Raw genomic sequence first — 26426 nt, 5'->3', positions numbered from 1 at the left:
ACAGACACCAGCATTGTTGTTGGTCATATGCATACAGTATTTGACAGGCAGGGCACTCTTCCCACCTCCCTGGCACAACCTACTGCAGCGAGCATAACACCATCATCGCTATCCAGGTCATTGATATTGTCATGTGAGGCTCAAGCAGTCCTATCCCGGAGTTCATCCTCGGCAAACACCGGCTCATAATCATAAGCTCTAAGTCCTCCATTGAATAAAATGAAGGATTTATGAAGATATTCTTTTTCCCCCCAATATTTGGAGGTGATGAAGTGACAATATGAGTGTGTTTATGTGGTGGTTTGGCTTACTGTACACTCATGGTCACAGAATGTTTGTGTGCATTCAATATTCAAGTGCTTTGTGATATGGCGGTATGGGTCTAGACTGATAGACTTTATATTGAAACATTAGCCTCCGTTAAGAAAGTCAACAGCCTTGTAAATGTATTTCATGATCTTTTCCATTTTTCCCCCCTAAAAGAATAAATTGCAGCGCTGTATATGAATTATGCAAAAATCCATTAATTTTTAGGTTAGTTTGGACTTACATGTATATGACTTGAATACAGGGTGTATGTAAAACCATGCATCTTCGCGTACAATTTGTTACAAGTAGAAAACACATAAACTGACCAATGACCTACAGTTCTCCTAATCTACATGCCATGCATCCTATTACAGGGTTCATTGGATGAAAAGAAAATGGCAACCTGCGGGTACTGCACTGCAAGTGCATGGTGAAATGAGACTACTAGAGTGCACACAAGCAGACCCTAAAAAATCAACTTTCTTGTATATAAAGACAGAACAAGCAAGGTTGCTATCACCTAAAGTTATAGGCAGCTAAATTTTTATATGATATGCATCCATACTGAATTTGAATAAGATCAGTTGAGAAATGGGGCCGGTATATGACATAGGAGTGGTGGCAGCAGTGTAAAACTGTTGAAGTTGTCCTCTGGTACACAAACTGGGGAACACAATCATATAGATGACGCAGCTTTTTACATCTGTATACCGATAAACTTTACATTTGCATCTTATCATTTCATACTCCATTTTGGAAATTATTTAGATAGCAACATAATTATGCCTCCCATTTTGTTTTTGATTTTCCTACCTCGTTGATTTGTAGTATGGATATTTCATTTATTCATTGTGACTGACAATGTGATGGATCTTGCAGAGTCTGGAGGTGCTTTCATTTTCTGTAACTGTACTATTATAATGAGGATGGAAGTCTCTTTTCATCTGACTGAAAGTTCGTATTCTCAGAACTCCTATAAGATAAAAAAATATATATATCTGTAAAGTTAATGGTAGATATGCATCCAAAGTAGTCTGGTCAAGGGGCTGATTATCACACTGCAGGCACTGTTTCTCTAGCACTGATCATATTGGAAATATTGAAGATCCACGTTGATCCATTAAACAGTGCCCTCTGCCAGCAAGAAGCAAAACCAACCTGCTGATGCACTTTCAACCTCCAAACACAGGGTCTTGACCCAGGGTGAGAAAGATCACGTTGGGATTGGATGCCTCTTCAAAGTCTGAAGGCACTTTCTTGAGCAGCACAGCGCCATCAGCGACACATTGCTGTTACCTCCCAAAGCATAGTCTTGCACCCATGGTATTTGAAACAGGTGCACGTAGGCCTGGGTGAAGATAGGTTGATCACAACATACTGGTCCATTGCAGTGCGAGGTAGGAAACTCTATAAGGCTGGCAAGTCTTCTTGGCAGGGAGTTTATGTCTAGGATATCTGTATTATAGCATTGGGGGGGGGGGGGGAGAAGAAAACGGTTCTAAGCTAATTTCTTGCATTAATCTACCAACAATTCTGTTATCACAGATGAGTATAATCGAAAGCTGGATTTTTCTCATGATGAATTTTTAAGACTCAAGCACTAAACATACATATAAACATGATACATCAGCAGTTTCTACACTCCGAATGGTAATAACAATGTCTACTGTCTACAACTCTTTTAGAGAGTAATACCATTCAGGAACATGCTCCTTTAAAATTCAACAATCACAATAAGCTTATAGAGCAGAAATAATTTGAGCTATCTGTCATCCAAACACAGAGATTTGACAATACAGCCATTAATGATAACTTAAGAAAATACAGTAATAACAACACAACAGTTCCCTGATAAAAAGATATCAAACACTACCTTACGGGGACATACAAAATTCACATGAGTTCACATGCATTCACATCAGTAATATTATGTTTGACATTGAGACAGGAAAATTCACCTTTATATTCGTAAACAATGCGGAGTGAAATTTCCAGGAGCTTTGAGGGATGTTCTGTCTTATGCACTGCATCAAAATAGGTCTGAATTTCAGGAGGGAGAACTCCACATAACTCTCCCTGCACAATTTGTCGGTCCAGCAAGGGTTTGGATGATCCACAGCTACACAGAAAAGAGAAACAAATAAATAACTAACTACACAGAAACAAAAGGCAATCAAAATGAAAGCTGCTGTGACATTAAAAAAACAAACAAACACAAAACAGACATTATGGCATGCCAGTCTATATGTCTGTATGTCAAATACAAAGCTTTCAAGCAGAGGAAATGAATGAAAATGTACATTTATCAAATGACAGTCTGAAAACATTGCATAACAGTTCATCTAATTGTCCATTACACAATGTTTGATGTTAGTTTCAAAGCCTGTAATGCACATAAACAAACCAGACAGAAATACATAAAGTATTTGGTCACTACAAGTGAAAAAAAAATGTAATAGGAGTAATGTGTTAATTACGATGCAGTTTGTATCATAAACTAGACTACAACGTAATCATTATCATTCTTACTTGCTGACACCAACTCGTTTGCTGTACAGATTGAAGGGCACTGCACAAAGATGGGGATTGTGGTCAACATAAAGCTTTGACAAGCGTGGCAACCAGCCAATCCCTGAGAAGAAATGACAAAGAAAGTAATTTCAAACAGTTTCCAACAGCTTCAAAATGAGAAGGTTTAGGAAATCTGAAGGAAATCTCCTATGACAGGATCTAAATGCTTGCACAACAGCATAGAATATCACAAGAGGCCTGAGGAATTCTACTAGAATCAATTACTACAGAAATGACAGTACCAGAGCTGCAAATGTCTCCCTAATTCTGCCGAAAACTTCAACTTCATAAGCTATTATTTTTGCATATAGATATTTTCATGAATGAGGAGGGTCATGGACATTTTCACAAGATGTTGTTTTTCACAAATTGACACAAAGCTGTCATTAGTGCACTATTACACCAGCGCATGAGTGACAAATTCGCGTGTTGTTAAACTCGCAGTCCAACAGTGAGTCAAGAAATTTGCAAAAATAACAGTTTAGGCCTATACAGTATTTCTTCATATATGGATAAGAGAATAAAGTAATTATACACACTGTACATACCATATTCAAAAATTATTTTTGCTCATTTAGGTGCATGTAACACACAGGCATCTTCCTGATTAATGCTGGCAGTCATGCAGTATCTAACAGAGGGACAACCAATTTTTACATGCACATACATATACACACACAAACACAAAACCTGGAAAAATGAGACTATCACTTAATTGAAATTGTTGTAATACATGACACTGACTAAAATTATGCCTCACTTTTTTTTTCTGTAGCCAATCTAGAAACCTTAATTCTTGCATTTCGCAATCCATGTACCCTCATCCCAATCGTGAATGAACGTGATTGTTATAATTTGAGTTGTTTTGTACACTGTATAAGTTACTGTATAATTTGTATATGAAGGGTTTTTCTTATGTTCTGAGGTTGATTTCGTTATGTATAGTAAGCATCTTGTTTTTGTTTGTATTTCATTTGCTATTTCATATGTAAGAGCGCCATGAGCATCATTATTGATGATCTTCAGCGCTTTATAAGAGGCCACTATTATTATTATTATCATTATTATTATTATTATTATTATTATTATTATTATTATTATTCAAACACGGCAGTTGATTGTAGAGTGTTGCTTCCTGGGAGATTGTTGTACAACAACCATTTGTGCGCTAACTAGCTAGGAGCTACACAAATCGTTTGTGGTAGTCCATCCTTCTTTTTCCCAATGCCTGGAATACTGCAGTTAGTTAGATATTTTTTCAATTGGTTGACTTTTATTTCTGCAAAACTCAGTTGCTGTGTCTGCCATCTTGGAAACAGCTGTTGTCGACGTACTGTAACAGTACCAGTACTCTAGTAGAACGTTGTACCTTACTACCTTTAGTAAAAATTTCTTTGTTGTGGACACTGAAGCGGGGAAATATATCTCTTGTGATACTGGCATTGGTGGTGCATGGATTGTAAAACAAGAACATTAGTAAGTATCAAGGCATTTGTGGAACTTGGCCGAATGTTGCTGCTTATCCTCCCATAAAGGAGGATAAAAGAACTACAGTGTACTTGAATTCAAAAAATCTCCCCAAATAATACAGAAATGTACAAAATTTGCCAATTTGAGAGAGAAAGAGAAACTTTTAAATGTGAAGAAATATCTCGTCCATATAGGGATTGGCTATATGTGACCCGCTACAACAAAATGGTCCTAAAGTCGCGCACGGTCGAAGCCGTGAAAATCGAGTTGCAAGTTAGAGCATCAAAATTGGTCAAAACTTACGATTTTCTGAATTTGACATATTATTAGAGTCTGACATGTCTTCTATCATCTGTCGAAATTTTGAAGCAAAATGATGAAAGAAAAGACCAAAAAAATAGCGTTTTTCTGGGCCATGTTTTTTTGGCGTTTCAACGAAGCAGAAACTGGTTCGAACATTTGGATTGAGCACCACACATAGGCTCCGCCCCTAACAACGACCAGAGTGATCTCATTGGTCAGTTTGCTGCTTGCCGCTAACCGAAGCGTGAAGCTCGCACACTGCCCAGTCGACTGGTGCGTGCGGGCGGGTTGCGCTATGCCTAGCCGCTTCTCCTGACATCCTGGTCACTGATTGGTCGGTGAGGAGACCACCGACGCTCTGTTTGAATGAGCATTTCGGGGGTTGCTAGGGCTTAACTTCTATTGTCCGGAGGTGAATACTAACTTGCGTGTCTCTTGATTGTGATTGTGTCGCAAGGAGAACTTTTAGGGCGCTTTTCTCGAAACAGTGATTTCCCAGACGTCTTGACATGCTCTCTTTTAAACATCGATATCTCCGCAGCCGATTATTTTTATAAGACGTGTTATATATCAATTCAAAGCAGAAAGATTAGGGAATTGTGTCATGCAATTTTCAAATAATCGACCTCGCCCGACTTTTGGATCATTTTGTTGTAGCGGGTCACATATGATTATAGAATTAAAATGTTCTTGACAGTACTGCAACAAAAACAAAAAATTACAAATGAACAATGATGAGCTCGTCCAAAGGACAGACAATTACTTACTCTGTCTTATAACATAGTAACACTGAAGAATAAAAATAAAAGTGAATATATCAAGTAACATCTAATGTGGTTTGGGGATTGATTGAGCTACTTTAAGGGAAATATGATCTTTCTCACCTGCTGGAAGCCAGCTAAAATTATTTCCCACAGCAGACAGCTCTTCAAGCTGCTCCAGGGCTAGGATCTGTTGTGGTAGACTCTGAAGCCGATTACGGTCTAGCTGCAGGGTCTCCAAACTCTGGCACTGGCCAATCTCTGAAGGCAATGTCACCAGGCTGTTGTTCATCAGATTCAGTAGCACCAGCTCCTTCAGTTGACCAATTTCTATCAGCAGAGGAGAGAGATGGCACATTTAACACTCTTCTTCAATACATACTTTTTAACCTTTATATTTACAGTGTATATCATCAGAATTAGACTATCATTGGTGTAGGTTGAACAGTTTCTAAAGAATGGGGTTTGAGCAGTTGTGTTGACATTGAGCATCAATCTCTAACAAGAGACCCGCGGGTCTAGCGCTCACCTGAGTATCGCAAGTTCACCTTTCACGCAGTCACTAATCTAAATTATTCACAGCTCTACCAAAATTTGACCAGGCATTCTGAAGTAGAAGATGAAAATGTACAATAAGGGCCCAAATTTTTAAAGATTCCTTAATTTGGGGAATTGGGGGCCCCCTGGGGCCCTCTGGGTGGGGCATGGTGCCCATTTTGATAAATTGAGACCCTGACCCCCTAAGGATGCTACCTGCCAAGTTTGACGAAAATCTATCGTGAGGTTTTCAGGAAGAAGATGACAATGTACGATTCAGGCCCCCATTTGGACCTTCCTAACCAACTCCCCCACCCCTGCCCCCAAGAGGGGCACCCCTGGATCTCCTATGAACAAACTCAAAACTACAGTCATTAATGTACTCACTCATAGTATTATCTTAGCTGTATAACTTCTGATTCTAGAGAAAATTTTTAACGATTCCTTCATTTGGGGGGTTTGGGCCCCCCTGGGGGCCCCCTGGGTGGGACATGGTGCCCATTTTAACAAATTGAGATCCTAACCCCTTAGGGATGCTACCTGCCAAGTTTGGTGAAAATGGGTCATGGGGTTCTAAAAAAGAAGATAAAAATGTACAATTTAGGCCCCATTAGGACCCCTCCTCACCTCCCTCCCCTGGGTCCCAAGGGGGGCACCCCTGATTCTGCCATGAACAAACTTGAAACTGCAGTCATCAATGTACTAACTCATAGTATTAACTTAGCTCCATCACTTCTGGTTCTAGAGAAGAAGATTTTTAAAGATTCCTTAATTTTGGGGGATTTGGGCCCCCTGGGGGTCAACTGGGGGCCGCCTGGGTGGGGCATGGTGCCCATTTGAACAAATTGAGTTCCTAACCCCCTAGGGATGCTACCTGCCAAGTTTGGTGAAAATGGGTCATGGGGTTCTCAAGAAGAAGATGAAAATGTACAATTTAGGCCCCATTAGAACCCCTCCCCACCCCCCTCCCCTGGGTCCCAAGGGGGGCATCCCTGATTCTGCCATGAACAAACTTGAAACTACAGTCATCAATGAACTAACTCATAGTATTAACTTAGCTCTATCACTTCTGGTTCTAGAGAAGAAGATTTTTAAAGATTCCTTAATTTTGGGGGGTTTGGGCCCCCCTGGGGGCCCCCTGGGTGGGTCATGGTGCCCATTTTAACAAATTGAGTTCCTAACCCCCTAGGGATGCTACCTGCCAAGTTTGATGAAAATCGGTCTTGGGGTTTTCAAGAAGAAGATGAAAATGTAAAAAGTTTACGCACGACGCACGACGGACGACGGACGACGGACGACGGACGACGGACGACGGACGCCGGACGAAGGGCGATCGCAATAGCTCACTTGAGCCTTTGGCTCAGGTGAGCTAAAAACTGGCTCACAGCATGCTACAATAATCTAAGTCTGGTGAAGAATACTGTCAATGCTTAAAATTTCTTACTACAAATACTTATGAGTACTATTCAAACTGTGCACAAAGGGCCTCTTCACGTCACCCATATCCACACCTGCCGTGATATGGTCCTGCAGTGTATAGGTAAAAACTGCTGGTTGATACTCTAATAATCAACACTACTTTTCTTTTGTCAAACAGAAAAATGTTCTCTCACGGCTACAGGGTAGTGACTGATATGTGTGTACCTGTCCTCAGATCATATTCAAGACTGATGATGTGACTGTGTACCTAAAAATGTTTTGAATTTCAAGTAACAGCCCTAAATCAAACCAAAACTAGAACTATCACTCATTGTGATTAATATACCCCCACCCACAACTGAGGAAATTAGCTGAACCAGGATTTTTAAAACTGTTTAATGAAAAAAAAAATTACCAAGGCAATGCACTGTCCAACAGTAAATAAATGTATTGCTCACTGTTAGTCAAATGTCCCACATCTCAAGTCAAGTGCTCAAAAACTGAGTGAGCAAGATAAATAAACTGACGATTTCTATGGTTTTTATTAAAAATTGTATAACCATGGCGCAACACAATGTTGGATAATAAGAAAAAAAAATGAAGTTTTGCACAACTATATATCATAGCCATCACATGTGCCAAATTTCAAGCCAAATGCTAACAGGATGAGGGGCTTAGTTGAATTCACAATATTAGTGTATCATTTTCATTCAAAATATACTGTTACCATGGCAACACATTTTCAACACTGACAAAAGAGTTTTTGCACATCTAGGTAATGTAGAGGTAACATGTGCCAAATATGAAGCCAAAATGCTCTAAACATAGAGTTAGGATCTAATCGAAATGTTTGTATGATTTCCATTCAAAATGCACTGTTACCATGGCAACATATTGTTCAACAATGATGAAATACAAAGTTTGCATATCTCTGTACTACAATGGTTGCATGTGCCAAATTTCAAGCCAAACGCTCAAAGACTGAGGGAGTTACCTGAATCCACAATATCTTTATATTGATTTTCATTCAAACTATGCTGTTACCATGGCAACACAATGATCAACAATGACGAAAGGTTAAGTTTGCACATCTACATACCATAGTGGTCAGGTGTGCCAAATTTCAAGCTAAATGCTCAAAGACTGAGGGAGTTGGTGGAATCCATATGCTTTTTGGTGAAAAAATGTTGTTACCATGGCAACGCATTGTTCAACAATAATGACAGATTAAGTTTGAACATCTATATGCTATAGTGGTCACCTGTGCCAAATTTCAAGTCAAATGCTCAAAGACTGAGGGAGTTAACTGAATCCAAATTTTTTTTTGCATGATTTTCATTAAAAATATACTGTTACCATGGCAACACATTGATCAACAATGACCAAAGACTATGTATGCTCATCTACGTACTATAGTGGTCACATGTGCCAAATTTCAAGCTTAATGCTCAAAGACTGAGGTAGTTACCTGAATTCACAATATTTTTGTATGCATTTTAGTGAAAAGATGCTGTTACCATGGCAACCCATTGTTCACCACTGACGAAAAATTTAGTTTGCACATCTATATGCTATAGTGGTTGCATGTGCCAAATTTCAAGCCAAATGTTCAAAGAGTGAGGGATTTAACTGAATCCACGATATTTTTGTATGATTTTCATTCAAAATATGCCGTTACCATGGCAACGCATTGATCACCACTGCCAAAAGATTACCTTTGCACATCTATGTACCACAGTGGTAATGTGTGCCAAATTTCTAGCTAAATGCTTGAAGACTAAAGAAAGTTAGCTGAATCCACAATATTTTTGTTTAAAAAAAGCTGTTACCATGGCAACGCATTGTTCATCACTGACAAAAGATTAAGTTTGCACATCTATATACTATAGTGGTCATGTGTGCCAAATTTCAAGTCAAATACTCTAAGACTAAGGGAGTTAACTTCATCCACAATATTTTCATATGACTTTCATTCAAACTATGCTGTTACCATGGCAACACATTTATAGAAAATGACGAAGTAGTAAGTATGCACATCTACATACAATAATGGTCACATGTGCCAATTTTTAAGCCAAATGCTTGAAAACTGAAGGAGTTAGACTAATCCACACATTTTTGTATGATTGGTAAAAAAAAAAAATTCTGTTGCCATGGCAACAGATTCATCACCACACACATCAAATGTGTTTTGCAAAAATATACATTACATTGATCGCATATCCCTAATTCAAACTGAATTGCTACAAAACTAAGAGATTAGAGCAATCCACAAGATTTTATAAGATTTATATGAAAATCTTCCGTTGCCATGGCAACGCATTATGAAATACTCACAAAAAAGGTCTCTTGCACATCTGCCTGTGATAGCGGTCACACATGCCAAATTTGAAGTTGATTGCTCAAAAAATGAATAAGTTGTTCGATCCACAAGTTTTTATGAAAATATGCCGTTGCCATGGCAACGCATTATGCGATACTAATAAAAAAAGTGTCTTGCACATCTACCTTTGATAGCAGTCACACATGCCAAATTTGGGGTCAATTACTCAAAAAATGAGAGAGGAGTTCGATCCACAACATTTTGCTAGATTTTTTAAAAATTTGCCGTTGCCATGGCAACTCATTATGCAATACTAACAAAAAAGGTGTCTTGCACATCTCCCTTTGATAGCAGTCACACATGCTAAATTTGGGGATAATTGCTCAAAAAATGAGAGAGTAGTTCGATCCACAAGTTTTTACAAAAATATGCCGTTTCCATGGCAACGCATTATGCGATACTAACGAAAAAGGTGTCTTGCACATCTACCTTTGATAGCGGTCACACATGCCGAATTTGGGGTCAATTGCTCAAAAAATGAGAGAGGAGTTCGACCCACAAAATTTTGCAACGGACCGACCGCCCGACCGCCCGCCCGACCGACCGACCGACCGACCGACCGCCACCCGACCTCAGGATGATTCCTATATACCCCCCCTACACACTATGTGTGGGTGGGGGTATAAATACATACATGACCATGCTTACAGTTGCTACAGACAGTAGTTGTAGATATAAGCACTTGAAGAAATATTAACCCACAGAAACTCTTTGTTGCTTGGCAACAATAATAAACAAAGACTAGTAGTAAAGTAGAAATGTGAGATTGTTGCCAAGGGTTACCTGGAGGGACTGATGAGAGTCCATTGGAAGACAGGAAAAGTCTCTTGAGGCTTATACAGCGACATACAACAGGAGGAATCTGACTGAAGGCATTCTGACTGATATCCAGCGAGCCAAGGTACTTTAACTCACACAGCTCTGTGATGTCAGATAGATACATGTACATTCTATGCAGATCAAAAAGACTGACAGACAGAAAGGTAGATAGATATAGGAATAGACAGACAGCCATTTAAAGGAATAAATAGGCAGATACATACAGGCAAAATATTTACAAAATGCATGCTACATGATGGCTATAAATTGACAAGACCATTAAGCAAATCAATATAATTCATGACAGAAAGCACAAGATGTAGCCAAGGGTTGGAACATATACAGGTATTAAAGCAGGGCTCGACACTAATGGTGGCCCAGTGGCCCAGGGCCACCAAAAATGCGCGTCGGGCCACCAAAATTTCAGAAATGAAGAACGTGGTGGCCTGATCGGGCCACCAAAAAAGGTGAAATGTTTGCCTTTGGGCCACCAAAATAAAAGTTAGTGTGGAGCCCTGATTAAAGCATGAAAGAATCCCTCATATGTCTCACATGCTACAGCTAAATTAAATTTCTTGAGTTTCATAGTTTCTCCAGCAATACAAAATATCTTGACAAGATATCAACACAACATTCACTGACTAACGCAGAATGAACTCAATATTGTTAGCTAACAAAATCTTATTTTCTTTAAATTTATGAAAATGCTTTGATGATTTGTGGGAGCCAAATATGGTACTGCATGGTAATACTTAACTAAATGCCAACAAATTACGATCACACACAACCAATTTCTTTTGTTCTTATTCACATCAAAATACTTTGACATTAACCTTTTTTATTTGAGAGAAAAGATGGTTTGAACTTAATACATCAGCTAAACAATTACACGACCTAAAACTTCAGAACAAAATGAGAGCTGTGTCATCAAGTGACTGAAAAAAAAAAAGTACACTGAACTTTCCCCATTGACACTGGGCATCACTCATCTTTCCACAACATTTATTCAATGAACACAGAGAGTGAACGCCAGTTTAGCACATCTGAAAAGCTAAATGGACATGCACCAACTCACATTAAGATTAAACTATATCTCACCATCTGGGAGAGTTGACAGCTTGTTTGACGGCAAGTACCTGCAGAGTGGAGAAATTGGAATGTTTTGAATCCAACAAATTGTAATTTCATAAATTCTTCATTCTCATGCTTCACACCATTTCTTTCATGGCTACATTCCAACATTTCATGAGCGATCTCATTTCCCATGTCATCAATTATACTTGCCATGATTTCCAACCATCACATTTTGCATATTGTCCCTTAATAATTCCCACACATTCTTTACACACTTATCTAAGTGCTTTCAAAGACTCCACAATTACCAAAACAAGAGACCCGCGGGTCTAGCGCTCACCTGAGTATCGCAAGTTCACCTTTCACGCAGTCACTAATCTAAATTATTCACAGCTCTACCAAAATTTGACGAGGCATTCTCAAGTGGAAGATGAAAATGTACAATAAGGGCCCAATTTTTTCAAGATTCCTTAATTTGGGGGGATTGGGGCCCCCTGGGGCCCTCTGGGTGGGGCATGGTGCCCAGTTTGATAAATTGAGATCCTGACCACCTAGGGATGCTACCTGCCAAGTTTGACAAAAATCCATAATGAGGTTTTCAGGAAGAAGATGAAAATGTACAATTCAGGCCCCCATTTGGACCCTTCCAACCACCCCCCCCCCCTACCCCCAAGAGGGGCACCCCTGGATCTCCTATGAACAAACTTGAAACTACAGTCATTAATGTACTCACTCATAGTATTATCTCAGCTCTATAACTTCTGATTCTAGAGAAGATTTTTAAAGATTCCTTCATTTGGGGGGTTTGGGCCCCCTGGGGGCCCCCTGGGCGGGGCATGGTGCCCATTTTAACAAATTGAGATCCTAACCCCCTAGGGATGCTACCTGCCAAGTTTGGTGAAAATGGGTCATGGGCTTCTCAAGAAGAAGATAAAAATGTACAATTTAGGCCCCATTAGGACCCCTCCTCACCCCCCCCCCCCCCCCCCCCCCGGGTCCCATGGGGGGCACCCCTGATTCTGCCATGAACAAACTTGAAACTACAGTCATCAATGTGCTAACTCATAGTATTAACCTAGCTCTATCACTTCTGGTTCTAGAGAAGAAGATTTTTGCGGATTCCTTAATTTTGGGGGGTTTGGGCCCCCTGGGGGCCCCCTGGGTGGGTCATGGTGCCCACTTTAACAAATGGAGTTCCTAACCCCCTAGGGATGCTACCTGCCAAGTTTGGTGAAAATGGGTCATGGAGTTCTCAAGAAGAAGATGAAAATGTACAATTTAGGCCCCATAAGAACCCTTCCCCACCCCCCTCCCCTGGGTCCCAAGGGGGGCACCCCTGATTCTGCCATGAACAAACTTGAAACTACAGTCATCAATGTACTAACTCATAGTATTGACTTAGCTCTATCACTTCTGGTTCTAGAGAAGAAGATTTTTACAGATTCCTTAATTTTGGGGGGTTTGGGCCCCCCTGGGGGCCCCCTGGGTGGGGCATGGTGCCCATTTTAACAAATTGAGTTCCTAACCCCCTAGGGATGCTACCTGCCAAGTTTGATGAAAATCGGTCATGGGGTTTTCAAGAAGAAGATGAAAATGTAAAAAGTTTACGCACGACGCACGACGGACGACGCACGACGGACGACGGACGACGGACGACGCACGACGCACGCCGGACGCCGGACGAAGGGCGATCGCAATAGCTCACTTGAGCCTTTGGCTCAGGTGAGCTAAAAATGAAATTGAGTAACCCGTTGAGGACGGACTGATTTTGCTACAACACGCATTTCGCATAGACCCCTGCCCGAGTATACTTGGGACTCGTCCTCAACGGGTTAAGTATGCTTTTGTTATGGCAGTTACTGCACAATTTTAAAATCTTAAATAAACTCACAAGGCAGAAAGCCCAAAACTTACAATGTGTGAAGTCCAGAGAGCCTGTGGATATCCGGTGGCTGACACAAAATTGGGAAGTAATGAATATTGGTTTAATTACAGATTCACAAATAGGGCAAGTCCAAGATAATGTCCCCTCAGATGCTCAAAATTCATCTTGATTTAATCGAAAAGTTATTGATATCATGTTGTAGCCAAAGAGTTAAATTACATATTTCCAGCAAAGAAAATATTGAATTATGCAAATTTATGCAAGAAATATGACCTTAATTTGCATAAAGTAAAAACAAACCTTACGTATGGGACAAATTAAAAATATTCATATAAAATCAGTCGAATTTGTCCTTGACCTAGTTCCTTTATGGACATGACCCCTGTATGAGCTATTATAATTTCCAATCGGTAAGACAAGGTCAGCACATTGATTATGCAAATTATGCACTTTCCCAGAACGAAGTGTCCCATACGTAAGGATTTGAGTATGTTTTTTTAAGTTTTCTCTGAAGATTTCTAACATCGACCAATCATACTTCAGGAAGTTCTAATTTATTCATTTTAACTCCAGATTAGCAAAACTAAATGTGGAAATTTAATTAGTCCTTCGTCTTATAACTAATTAAAGTTTGCTTACGTATGGGACAAATGCCTTACGTATGGGACATTACATGCAAAGTGAATGGGAAAATCGCCTTTTGACATGGATGCTATATGTCCTTACATTTGTTTGGTTTATGGTTATCTTTGCACCTACACTGAAGGATATGTCTATATATCTGCCTCTCCTACTCAGTTGACCTCAGGGAGAGTGTAAGAACAGCATTATTGAGTCAATCTATGATTAAGAAAGGAAAATAAAGAATATCCATTTATTTTCTTATTTTCATTACAGGCTGTGCAGCTGGTCTTTAATTAGCATTCCTCCCTTTAACATTTTGATATTGGATATTTTCTTAATTCAGTTATCATTTTCAACTTTACCTCTCTACAAAATGACTTTGTCCAAGAGAATGGGATTCTCTGAGTGTCATTTTATGTGCAGTACATTGTTCAGCATGTACTACAGGCTGTACAGCCTCAAAAGGGAAATCAAAACAATTTTGCTTGTGGAGCTCATCAATGACAACATTACAGGTCTTACTGAATAGAAAAATCACTTGAGGTGACAGCAGGTAACTTTGTCATTACTAGAGTTGATAGCAAAGGAAAAACCCTAAGAGAATACTTTTTATTTTGATATGATGTTTAATATTTCAACTGCACACCCTCAGAATATGTCATGACTTTATCAAGGTCATGAACATGATTTCTGAAAATCCGGTAAAATGAAGACTATAGTTCACATTTACCATGAACCACAATATCAATACTGGTTCTCTGGTTGGAGTGCTAAAAACACAAATTACACAAAAAATAGGGAATTCAAATTTTTTTTTTTCTATTTTGTGTTTGACGAGACAGATGTGCTCTGAGACACCTTCATCAACTCATACTTACTTTGTACCCCACAGCTACACAATTATCAACATACATTGCAATCTGGTAGTGTATGATCAAATGAGGTTATTAGAATTTATCACAATTGTAAGTTTCAGATCAGTGAGTTACTTAAGTGTTTCAAATCTAGAATTACATTTTCTCTTAAGATTTGAATACAAATGATAATCTTTCCTGTTTTACTACACAAGCATTTATGTATGTACAAAGTATCAACACAAATTTTGTGGTCTTTGGTTTCATAGACTTGAAGCCATGCAATTTGAGAAAAAAAGCCAGCATAGGTACACTGTACATACAAATACATTCTTCTGTCTCTTTGTTCTACCACGGCTTTTAAAGTCTAAAAGTTTCATTGAAATTTGATTGATTTTGCAGTTCCAAGCTAAAATGCACATGGCAAAACATGATGATTACAGAGCCAAATGAATTACTCTTGTTGTTGTGTTTTGTGCTGCATTTCAAACAATTATAAAGCTCTATAAAAACTTAGACAACTTGCAAGGTAAGCCTAGAACTACTGAAGGTACCCACTTCAAACTTTATTTGCAAATTACACTGTACATGACATTTGATTTTACAGTTGAAATAAATCAAGACTACAAATTAGTCATGGTACATGTGCATGTATGCTACATCAAGGTCACAAGCTAGAATTCACACATTTTTTTTTTCAATTGATATTATGATAAAATATTGACCAGAGTATTACATATGGGCTAGAAATAGAGTGTCAGTATATACTGTATCTGTATGTTAGACATCATGAGGACAGTGTTAATGCATGACGGAATCCAAACTAAGATATTTAATTGTAAATTGGTAATTACTTTTATTTGTCTTATTTTAGCTTTTGTTAGGTACCTGAACCGGGAAAGCACCCACTTAGCAGTCTATTTCATTTGTTAAATGTTGTGGTATGATTTGTGGAACTGAATATGACACTGGGAAAATTCAAAGTCATTCCCATGAATACACTTGTGCACTAAAGACAAATGTCCCATACGTAAGTTGAGCCATGTCCCATACGTAAGGTGTACTTTTGTTAATTAAACCAACTTCATGAAAAAATGCTGTATTCTTTTGCAATGAAACTTTGCTGAAAGATACTTCAGTATTGTACCTTTCTTCACTTCTAAACAGAACTTGATCAATAAGGTACTTTCAGAGAATTTTCAATTCAAACTTTATTTTGAAAAATCCAGTTTTTCTCTGGTCCCATACGTAAGTTGCCATATTTTTCTTAATAAAATAATTAACCCAAGGTCAAATGACATCAAACTTAAACACAATGTTCTTCTCAGGGATACCAGTCATTCTGATGATAAACAGTAAAATCCAAGTCCTCCTTCATTACTTTTCAGAGGTTTGAAATCTCTGAATGTCCCATACGTAAGGTGCGCGATATCTTGGACTTGCCCAATAGACAAAAAATATGTGGAATGACAAACTAGAAGGAGGTTCATAAAGGCGGCAGCAATATCAACAAATTTCAGTGAATGTGAATGGCAAGTACATTGTACTGAGAAATGATATTACACTAGTTGACAATACATCTGGTGAGGCAATGAGCAATAGACAATGATGAACTGATAACAACCAGAAATATCAAATTTTTCACAAAACACCTTCTTTTAAGAGTATCCCTTATTTCTCTTTGGCATCCATTGCTGAAATTATTTCTTATCATGATTAATATCAAACTGACTTCCTACACTTACAATCTAAATTCACTTGATTAAAAAACATATCATTAGACAGAAATCACCAAGAGGGCATTTGCATGATACTCACAAGACTGGTTATGAGATTTCTCTTGGCATTAATGACCAAGATGTGTGTGTAATCATCATCTCTTGTCAGTCTGTGTGGAAATTCCAACAAGCCCTTGTAGTTTAGGTTCAAAATCTGGTGGGCCTTGTGATGTAGATGGAACAATTGAACAATAAGCAGAAGGTTAACAAAGTGAACAGTGCTAAGGAGAGAGAAAGAATGTATCATGTGTGGTCAACTAAAGACTTCAAATAACCTACTAGAAGTGGTTTCAAAAAAAGTGGCTTATCATGAGTGTTGTCTATTGAAACCTGTTTGTACAGAAATCTGCAAACTGCTTGTGAGAGAGAGAGAGAGAAAAAAAGAACAAAGAAACAAACAGTTCAATAAACATTAAAGATGTAGAAATGATATCAAGAAAGTATTATACTTCATATTATGATAAAAGAACATCTAATAGTAATCATAAATAACAAGTCAATATCTCTTCTAATGATAGTTTGAAGAGGAAAGGGAATGCAAGTCTTTGTATAGAAAGTCACTTCTTGCAAAGTTGATTTTCAATAGTAGATGGTTTAAGGTGGATTTCAAATGTTTATTTGTTGGTTTGTTTTTAGCCAATATCACTGAGTTTTCTCAATGTGTCAAGAAGAAATAGGTAGGCCCTAAATATCATGGCCATTTGACAGTTGATATAAACCTTATTATGAAGGGCCTCAATTAGGAGATCTCCCACACTGCTGGATTCTTGGTCCTCATCCATCATGGAGGCTGACCTTGTTGTGACCTTGGCTTTGACCTCTTCCATGAAGGCAGCTTATCTTGTAACTTAGATCTACCCTGAATGTGATTTATGAGAATGAATTTGAACGAGTTATCTAGGGTAAACATATGGGAGTGTAGAGGTAGAGAGAGAGATACTGCATTTTCCAGCATGAGATAAATATCTTATGTTCAAGCAAGTATAAATGTACTTCATCAACACCCAAGGTCAGGACTCATTCTTGTCTTAACAGGAATTGAATTCAAGTGGCCTTGTCTAATAAGCAAAATCAGAGTACCATTTGGTACATATGTACATTCTTTCAAGGGTTATGAGTGCCCACACAAAAGGGGCCAATGTACAGTTTGTATTGGTTATCATTTGATTTAGTATGGATTCATCACCAACATAAAATTGTGGGTATTGTGGGTGTCATACTGACACTGACTGGAGGAGACAAGATGGGGGGGGGGGGGGCAAACATGTCCCTTACCATACCCCCCCCCAAAAAAAAAAGGAGGGGATACCCCTTTCCACACCCTCCACTGCCAACCTCCATACACTTTCACACAGTGAAGGCACACACATGAAACAAGAGGTGGTAGATTCACAACTTCGTCGTTCACTTTAGACTATCTAATTTTCTTACTTTTTGACTAAATTTTTTTTTTGTTGACATTTTAACACAAAATGTGTGCTCTAGATCTTTCAATTTCATTTCTAAATATGCAAAAGCTTACTCATGGAGGAAGGGCCGGGGGATACCCCTTCCCACCCCATTTATCTCCATAGACTTTGTACACATTGAAGGCGCACACACAGAACAAAAAAGGGACATACGTAACCATAGTTCACAGGCCCATGTTATATATAGCCCATTGACAATTTCCCCTGAATATTTGAATATTGAAATTTTCCAACTGTATTCCACCAAAGTGTGAACCAGATTGTCGAATTTCAAGCCTGAAAACGTAAAAGCCCCCTAGTGTGTAGAAATTTCACATTTTTTTTCGTCAATTTCAAAATGTCATATCCTCCTATTTCTTATAACCGATTTCAATCATTTTTGTATTGTTCTGTAAAGAATACATGTATTTTTCTCTTACTTTTGAAGTTTATTTATTTTTGCGGCAGATTTCTTCTTTAAAAGTGACAAGCAAAAAAAAAAAAAAGCCTTCAGCGCAATTTTCTGCTGCCATTTCCGGGTTTGGCAAGCAAAAACAAAACAAAAGAAAACACTACAACAAAACAAATGGCCAGTTCCAGGGTCATTGCCTTACAAGCAGAGAAAAACGAAGAAGAAAAAAAAAAAAAAACTTGACCACATTTTCCTCATGCCACTTCCGGGTTAAAAGAAAAAAAAAAGTGGGGGGGGGGGGGGGGAGGGAGCACGAAGTGGTTAATTTAGACCCTATGCATTACTATCCCTTATGTAGGCCTACTGGTAGTGGTATAATTTAAAAAGTAAGTGGTGCCGGCCCCGTGATGTTTTATAAAATGCTGTAGGCCTACTGGCCGGGCCGGTACTATCACTGAACAAAAGCCCCAAGTGTGATGGCTGATAGTGTTCCCTACCCCATCACCCTCCCCCCTTTTTTTTAAACTGTATTTAAATAAAACAAATAAAATTTACTTATTAAGTGGAGTTAACAAAGATTGGATCCCTGGATTCAAGTTGGAAGGAGATCAAGCACTGAAGCAGTTCAATCAAGTTTAATTTAAGCAGTCATGTATGTGTAATAGGCCCTAATCTATATTAACATCCTTTACTTTATTTATAACTTTTTGCTTGAGGCCTAACATCAAGTTTCTAATATTTTTTGTGAGATAATAAACCTTTTCTGAAATATGAAAGGGCATGTAATTCCCTGAAGAATTCAACATTTACTTGAAGAAAATTGGTTTTGAAATGGCCGAAATATCCAAAACAGAGCAATTTTAATTTTTATGTTTCAGCCATTCCAAAACTGATTTTCATCAAATAAACTTTGAATTCCTCTTAGAATGGTATGTTTTGTCATTTTCTTGGTTTTTCTTGGTATCTCGCAGGAAAGTTAAAAGCCAAATTCTCATCTCCACCAATACTGTACCATCCCAAGTTACTAGTTAGAGCGCATCATGTGTAGACCCCTATATGTGTATGAATACTATGATATGATATATACTAACTATACACAGCCCAGTCGCTGTATAAATACAGACGCTGTGCTTCGCACATCATCGTCTGGTCTTGACCGACAAGTATGTCTAATTCCGCAAAAAACTTCTCATTTATAATAATGACATTTGCTGGGTCAGTTTTTCACTTCTGTAGACAGACACCATTGATACATACGCTATTGCGACGGTTTCAATCGTTCTGTGTACAGTGCACTCCCGTTACAACGAACACGGTTATAACGAAATTTCGTTCCAACGAAGTAAATCTTCTGGTCCAAAAATTATCACCATTAAAGTCTATGGTACAAAATTCGATTATAACGAACACGGTTATAGCGAAAATTCTGTTACAACGAAGTCTTTTCCGAGCGCCACAGACAAAGAAAAACAAAAGAAATGTGCTCCGTTATAACGAAACGCGAATTGCTTTCAAAAATACGTAGCGGAACTAGCATCTATAGCGTCTCTGCATGGCCGTGGGTGAACGCTTCACACCAGTGGCACTGTGTGTTCGCTCCTTGTGTCACGCACAGTTTCTGAGGGGAACTTGCGTTTATTATTGTAATACAGATGTTATCCCATCACATTTCACATAGCTTTCCAGTGTATGATGAGTATTGAGCAAACGTAATATGATATATATATATATATATTTATATACATATATATATATATATATATGCGTGGTTCCTTGTTTTCGTTATATATTGTATTTGTTCGATTATAACAAAATTTTGTTATAACGAAAGAAAACTGGCGGTCGCGAGCATTTCGTTATAACGGGAGTGCACTGTACTGTGTACAGTGATTGTACGGAACAAGGCACTATATTGGTACACTTATGTTTATTGACTAAAGGACTAGTACGCGTAAGTTGTTCGAGCTCTAAGTTTAACTTTGTGATATTGTGAATGAGCATTTGGCATGCCATAGACGCAGAGACTCCAACCCAAAGCACCTTCTGATCTGGAGATTCTCCCATCTGAAACCCCTAGCAAACGGGAGACTCCAAGTTGATGTGTGGGAAGCGCGAAGTTCCTAGGGTTCTAGATGCTCTCTGGTGCTATCTAAGGCTTATCTTTTCAACATACAATAGCAATAAGTAAGAATCCTTTCCAACGGGAGACACAGAGCCAGGGCGGGAGAAATTAAATCTCAAGCAGGAGAATGGGAGATTTTGCAAAAATGGGTTTTCGGCGGGAGATCTCCCGTCGAAAACGGGAGAGTTGTAGTCTCTGCAGACGTTCATGTGGTCATTTTTCAAACGAAGGCAACGATGAATTGGGGAGCGCTGCAAAGAAGTGGAGGAAACAACCAGAAAACAAGAGGAAACAGTGGAAGAGGTGAATCAAAATATTTACTGATTAATCCTGTATATATTTTTTTTCCAAATTGGTTTGAAAACCAAGCTGGAAAAAATAATAATAACCATTTTTATGCGGGGGGAACTGGGTCGAAGTTGCGTTCAAACAGAATGATTGAAACCATCGCAATAGCGTATAATCAATGGTGTCTGTCTACAGAAACAAAAAACTGACCCAGCAAATGTCATTATTATAAATGAGAAGTTTTTCGCAGAATTAGACATACTTGTCGGTCAACGTCTGGTCGGGCTAGATATATGGTTGAGGGGTCTAGATATAGTGCACGAAAGTTTGTGATGCTCTTATAATAGAATTATTCCACAATTGTACCTGAATTTCTCAATAAATATCACAAAAATGCACAAAAATCACCTCCCAGAATCTCCTGATGATATGACGACGGAGTAGTGCGCTGTGGCCGTTTGTATGTCGGACATAATTTCATGCGTTCAATTTCTCGGGGTATGTAAAGGTCGCGCGGCTGCCCTCTGTAGTTTCATGCGTGAAAGTGTCTGCTCCTCTGCGGCTGTAACATGCTTTTTTTCGGCTTTCGTCGAATATTTTTTCACTTGATATCAAATTTGTCCCTGTTACTCTTGTAAGTGTTAAGCAATACGTATCGATTGAATTCTATCAGCTATGAACGAGACAAGTGAGACGACACGTCTAGGCTACAACAACCTTCAAACAGATTTTAAGCTGAGGTAGGTAAATTACAGGGTAAAAAATTGGAAATTTAGTGAAAAATTTGTTGGAAATCAAAATTTCTCCAAATTTCTTACCCGCTTCCTTCTCATGTTTAGCAGTTGTCAGGTAAAATTTATGTTTATTCCATGGGCATGGGCGTATTGGCAAACTTTGCGCTTATTAGTCCCACGCGTAATATTGCTTGCTATACGCAGTTCCGCTATGCGCGACCATTAAGTCCCTGCGCAAGATCAGTCCGGGAAACCCGCTCATGAGGACCGCTCCCGCGTACGAGGACTGCCCCGCCTCATGAGGACCGCCCCCCCGCCTCATGAGGACCGCCCCCATGCCTCATGAGGCCCGGGGGGAACGCCTCATGAGGCCCCCCTATTCATTTCTATTCATCTCACATCTGACGTATAAATTGTCGCAACTTTGCACTGTGATTTTTTGTTACACACACATGTCCACTATCCATGATGAAAAGAAGAAAAAATCCTATCTGTTTTTTTTTCTTCAAAAATCAAGTTTTAATCAACCGACGCAGAGCGCGAGCGCCCATTAAAACGCACGTGTTTTAATGGGCGCTCTGCATCGGTTGATTAGAACTCGATTTTTGAAAAAAAAAAACAGATAGGATTTTTTTCTTCTTTTCATCATGGATAGTGGACATGTGTGTGTAACAAAAAATCACCGTGCAAAGTTGCGACAATTTATACGTCAGATGTGAGATGAATAGAAATGAATAGGGGGGCCTCATGAGGCGTTCCCCCCGGGCCTCATGAGGCATGGGGGCGGTCCTCATGAGGAGGGGCAGTCCTCGTACGCGGGAGCGGTCCTCATGAGCAGGTTTCCCGGACTGATATAGGTCTAGATAGAATCTACATAAACACATTCATTTTTATGATTTATTGACACGTCGTAGCCGGTAGCCGTAGCCGTAGGCTAGGTCATCATGGTCATGACATGTCATGCGTCAAAGCCATGCCAAGGCCAAAGGCAGTGATATTGTTAGTCGATTCATTATTTTAGACAATCTTAAACAAGGTACAGTACCTGTAGAAAAAAATAAAAGAAGAATAAGGAATAAACAAAAACCGGCGCGCCTGACATGACAATACAGCGACATAGGTCTAAATAGTGTAAACAGGGCATTCTACTATGTATACTTAGTTAACTTAACCACAGCATATTCAAGGCATGGGACTATTACGTTTCATCTTGCTTGAGAGTAGGACCAGGCAGAGGAGTTTGCTCGCCTCACGTGCAAGGTGTTGAGGACGTTAACAAGCATCTACCTCTTGGCGTCGTTCGGAGACGGTCGTGATTGGGGATGGTTTCTGTAGAATTAGTATTTCTTTGGGAGTTTATTCGCCACTGCATATCTATCCTGCCATCCTGCGATCCTGGGTATCGTCGTCACCGCCTCGATATAACGTTAGACCCTAGCTGGCGTTTTCTAACTTTCGATCGAAGGCCAAAACACTTTACGATTATAGGTCTAGCGCAAGCGCAAGCACGGAAGAACACACAGGCTCACAGCCGAGTCAGCAGCACTGACTGTCGCCGGTCGTCAATGCTAAAATAAACGTATTAGATTGTATACTATCGTACTCGAGCATCTTAACCCTAGCTAGGCGTGCATCATGAGCAGAGGGAAGGTTTCCTCATGGTAACGGCGTGGCCAGCCAGTGGCAGATCCTGGCCTGGTCGGTAGGTAAGCACCTACTAGATTTTGCAGGCATGGGACTAAGCGGTAACTGGCATACTCAATACCGGTCTCATAGTCCCATGCACTGCAAAATCTTAGTGCCATCATCTGATCATGTTGTTGATCTCGGAACTCGGAAGCCGCCCAAACATTTAAACAACTGTTCAAACTTGAAGTTTGCTAGATCATGTGCAGGGTGAAATGGCATTGAATTACACAAACTTGACTCGGGATCTCATTTTGTCAGGCCAGACAAAGGCAATGTCAATAATAATACTGTCATTTAGTGTCAATTACTGTATGTCGTGAATACAAATCAAATTTACAAATGAATTTACTTGTATTTGTATACCCAGTCATTGGGTGTCCGGACAGGTTGTGGGACCGGACGCGTACTGTAAAGTGCGTCTGGTTTGACATTGAAGCGCCTACGTAAACAGTTGTGCCTTGTTTGTCAGTGAGGAGCTGTGCGTAAATGCTTATTCAAAGTAAAATAAGCAAGTCAGTACGCGAGAATCTTAAGTCACTGTCCGGACACCCAACCCCCCATGCTGCTGCTTCTGACATGACAGCATGCATTCAGTATTACTATTAAGTACACGTATCATCCATAATGTATCCATAGGGGCCGGGGTTAGGTAGGTCAAAACAAAATTTCAGGAAAGAATGTATATCTAAATCAAATGAGCTGTTGTTGAGTGTTTATTCGTGTGGAAAATTTGTGATGTTTTATGTGAGTGATCAAATTGCAGCACAACTCTGATTAAATTAAGTTTATTTGATACACTTGGGTCTAACTGCAACCAGCTCGAACGCGAAGCAAAGTGTTCGGGCTGTGGATTGTAAGATTTTCATGCTTGTACAGAGGAGTATCACACATAAAATCCCACTTAAATAGACTGCTTGAATTTGCTTCAATTTGAATACGTACAGATGTAAATTTAAATTTACATGTAAATTAACTTTAGTTCACATGATCAGATGCCAAGTTCAAAAAATTTTGATGAGTGATATTTTCATGACTCAGCATCTTGGTGCGCGGGCATGTGTTTTCGAGTGAGGGAGCGAAGCAACTGAGCGAGGGGAGGGTGCGGGAGGGGGGTGTCCGCCCTCCCACGGTATGGAGCCTTTTCTATTTTTAGCTCTTAATGTTGCAAGCTGGTGCATACTTAAGTGACTATTTTTTACTTATTTTGAAAGACAGGGAAATATGTCTTCAATTGCAACTCTCACTTTAATACTTTAAATTTAAGCTATGCTCCCAATGTGTGAGAAAAATGGGTGTTATGCGTGAGATCGTGAGACAGACCCTAAATGCTTGAGTCTCACTCACAATGTGTAAGACTTGGTAGCTCTGAGTTCAATTGTTGACAACAGGCGTCTTAGAACATTTAGTTGAACCAAAGCTTAACCAGGGATCTCGCCAGCGTAAATCACCCTTGTCGGCCCCGACAAGCGTGCGGTTTGAAGAAGCAATTGCCGACAAGGGTAAAACTTGCCGACAAGGGTAACACCACGCGTGAACTTGCCGACAAGGGTAACTGGCTTGACGAGCTAAGTTCGGACCAATTTCTCGCCTTTTTCAGTTTTTATTATCTGGCTAGAAAAGAAGCTTGATGTTGAAAGCAGCAGCAGTTTACATACTTAAACAAGCGCAAAAATTTACCCACGCAGTCACCGCACCGATCACAACAACGCGGCTCAACAGAGCGACGTACTAGCTGATACCAGGGAGGTCTCACCTCCCTGCTGATACACACCACATCACACACTTGCTCACTCACATGCGCTCTGATTTGGGATCCACACACACATGCACAAGCACCCAGCCGGCCACTTACTGGTATACCTAGCCGCCTGCGTGTACAACGGTACAGTGTATATTGTGAGAGGGAGAGAGAGGACGGAAAGAGAGGGTCGGAGGCCGAAGGAGGCTGAGGAAGGTTGACACGTGCTCGCTTGTTGTCACGCTTGTTGTCGGGTTACGCAAAAACAAACGATATGAAATGCATGCCCCCCACCGCCAAAGGTTGTTTTTTTTTTTTTTTTTGGCTGCTTTGGTTTGTTTGTTAGTTTGTCTGCCTGTCTGTCTCTCTATTCGCAAAATAAGTCAAAATTTGGGAATAGATTAGGATGAAATTTTCAGGAACAGTTGGTTGGTAAAATGGCGCAAAGAACAGATGATTAAATTTTGATAGTGAGCAGGATTTATAATACCACCGAAATTCACCGCCAGGATCCAGGATCTTTAGACTTTGTTTCGTATATTTGAAAGGATTCGTATCAATTCTTTAGGAAGCTGGCCATCGGCAATGACGCAAAATTAGATGCGTTCAAAGCATTGCCGCAGAGAGAAAATTAACTCCATTTTTCGTTAAAAAAAGAAAAAAAAGAACGTGCGATGGAGTAAGCAAATGCAAATTGTTATTTAGGTTTTGGTAGTTTCAATGGGTTATTTTTTTTTTTTAATCTAAAAAGCCATGCGTTCCATTTTAACCTTTTCAATTTCTACGGATTTGTAAACGTCATTCGTGAATATTCCATTTTCCTTCTCCGGGCCGAAATTTATAGTAATTCTGTCATGATGGTCTTTCAAGTTCAACGTATACGTAATGCTCCACGTGCTTCTGGCTTGGTTTGTTAAAAGGTGGGTTAGGGGGCCTTCACGGGCAGAAAATAAATGATGATCATTCATCAATGTTCCCAGTTGGTTTACATGCTATGTACACGCTGTTTACGACCACTGAAGCAAGGTGGCAGTACGCGCGACATTCTTTATCTGACACCTGGCTTTCGTGGAAATGTCATGGAAATTTCCACAAGCCATGATATCAAGTTTCCCCACTGCTTGAGGTCGTGCTTTTTTTTTATTCTATATTACGAACATCAATTTGTTCAACTTGAAAAGTGTAGATAATTTGCTTTGAGGACGTGT

At 39.5% G+C, this 26426-nt stretch overlaps 1 protein-coding gene across 1 annotated transcript; it reads right to left on the bottom strand.

Moving 5' to 3' along the window:
* Positions 1-964: 964 nt before the first annotated feature.
* LOC139738195 (leucine-rich repeat-containing protein 28-like) lies at positions 965-23193 on the bottom strand. Its single transcript, XM_071648854.1, has 10 exons — positions 22994-23193; positions 17507-17646; positions 16828-16950; positions 13561-13598; positions 11671-11708; positions 10537-10674; positions 5538-5744; positions 2839-2941; positions 2268-2428; positions 965-1764 (listed from the first exon to the last, which is right to left on the bottom strand). The coding sequence occupies exons 2-10, from the start codon at positions 17612-17614 to the stop codon at positions 1523-1525; spliced, it is 1158 nt and encodes a 385-aa protein (XP_071504955.1). The 5' UTR covers positions 17615-17646; positions 22994-23193; the 3' UTR covers positions 965-1522.
* Between the last annotated feature and the right edge of the window lie 3233 nt (positions 23194-26426).

This window comes from Diadema antillarum, unplaced genomic scaffold, assembly GCF_040938485.1.
Source record: "Diadema antillarum isolate AM-2024a unplaced genomic scaffold, OU_Dant_1.0 seq00000728_RagTag, whole genome shotgun sequence".
Taxonomy (NCBI): domain Eukaryota; kingdom Metazoa; phylum Echinodermata; class Echinoidea; order Diadematoida; family Diadematidae; genus Diadema; species Diadema antillarum.
Note: the sequence above shows the minus strand (reverse complement) of the source record. Positions and strands in the feature narration are given on the sequence as shown.

Coding starts and splice junctions, on each gene's coding strand:
- LOC139738195 (XM_071648854.1), bottom strand. CDS start 17,614: ATGGAAGAGGTCAAAGCCAAGGTCACAACAAGGTCAGCCTCCATGATG. Junction 13,599..16,827: donor GAAATCTCATAACCAGTCTT/GTGAGTATCATG, acceptor ATTTTGTGTCAG/CCACCGGATATCCACAGGCT. Junction 2,942..5,537: donor TTTTAGCTGGCTTCCAGCAG/GTGAGAAAGATC, acceptor ATTTCTTCTCAG/GGATTGGCTGGTTGCCACGC.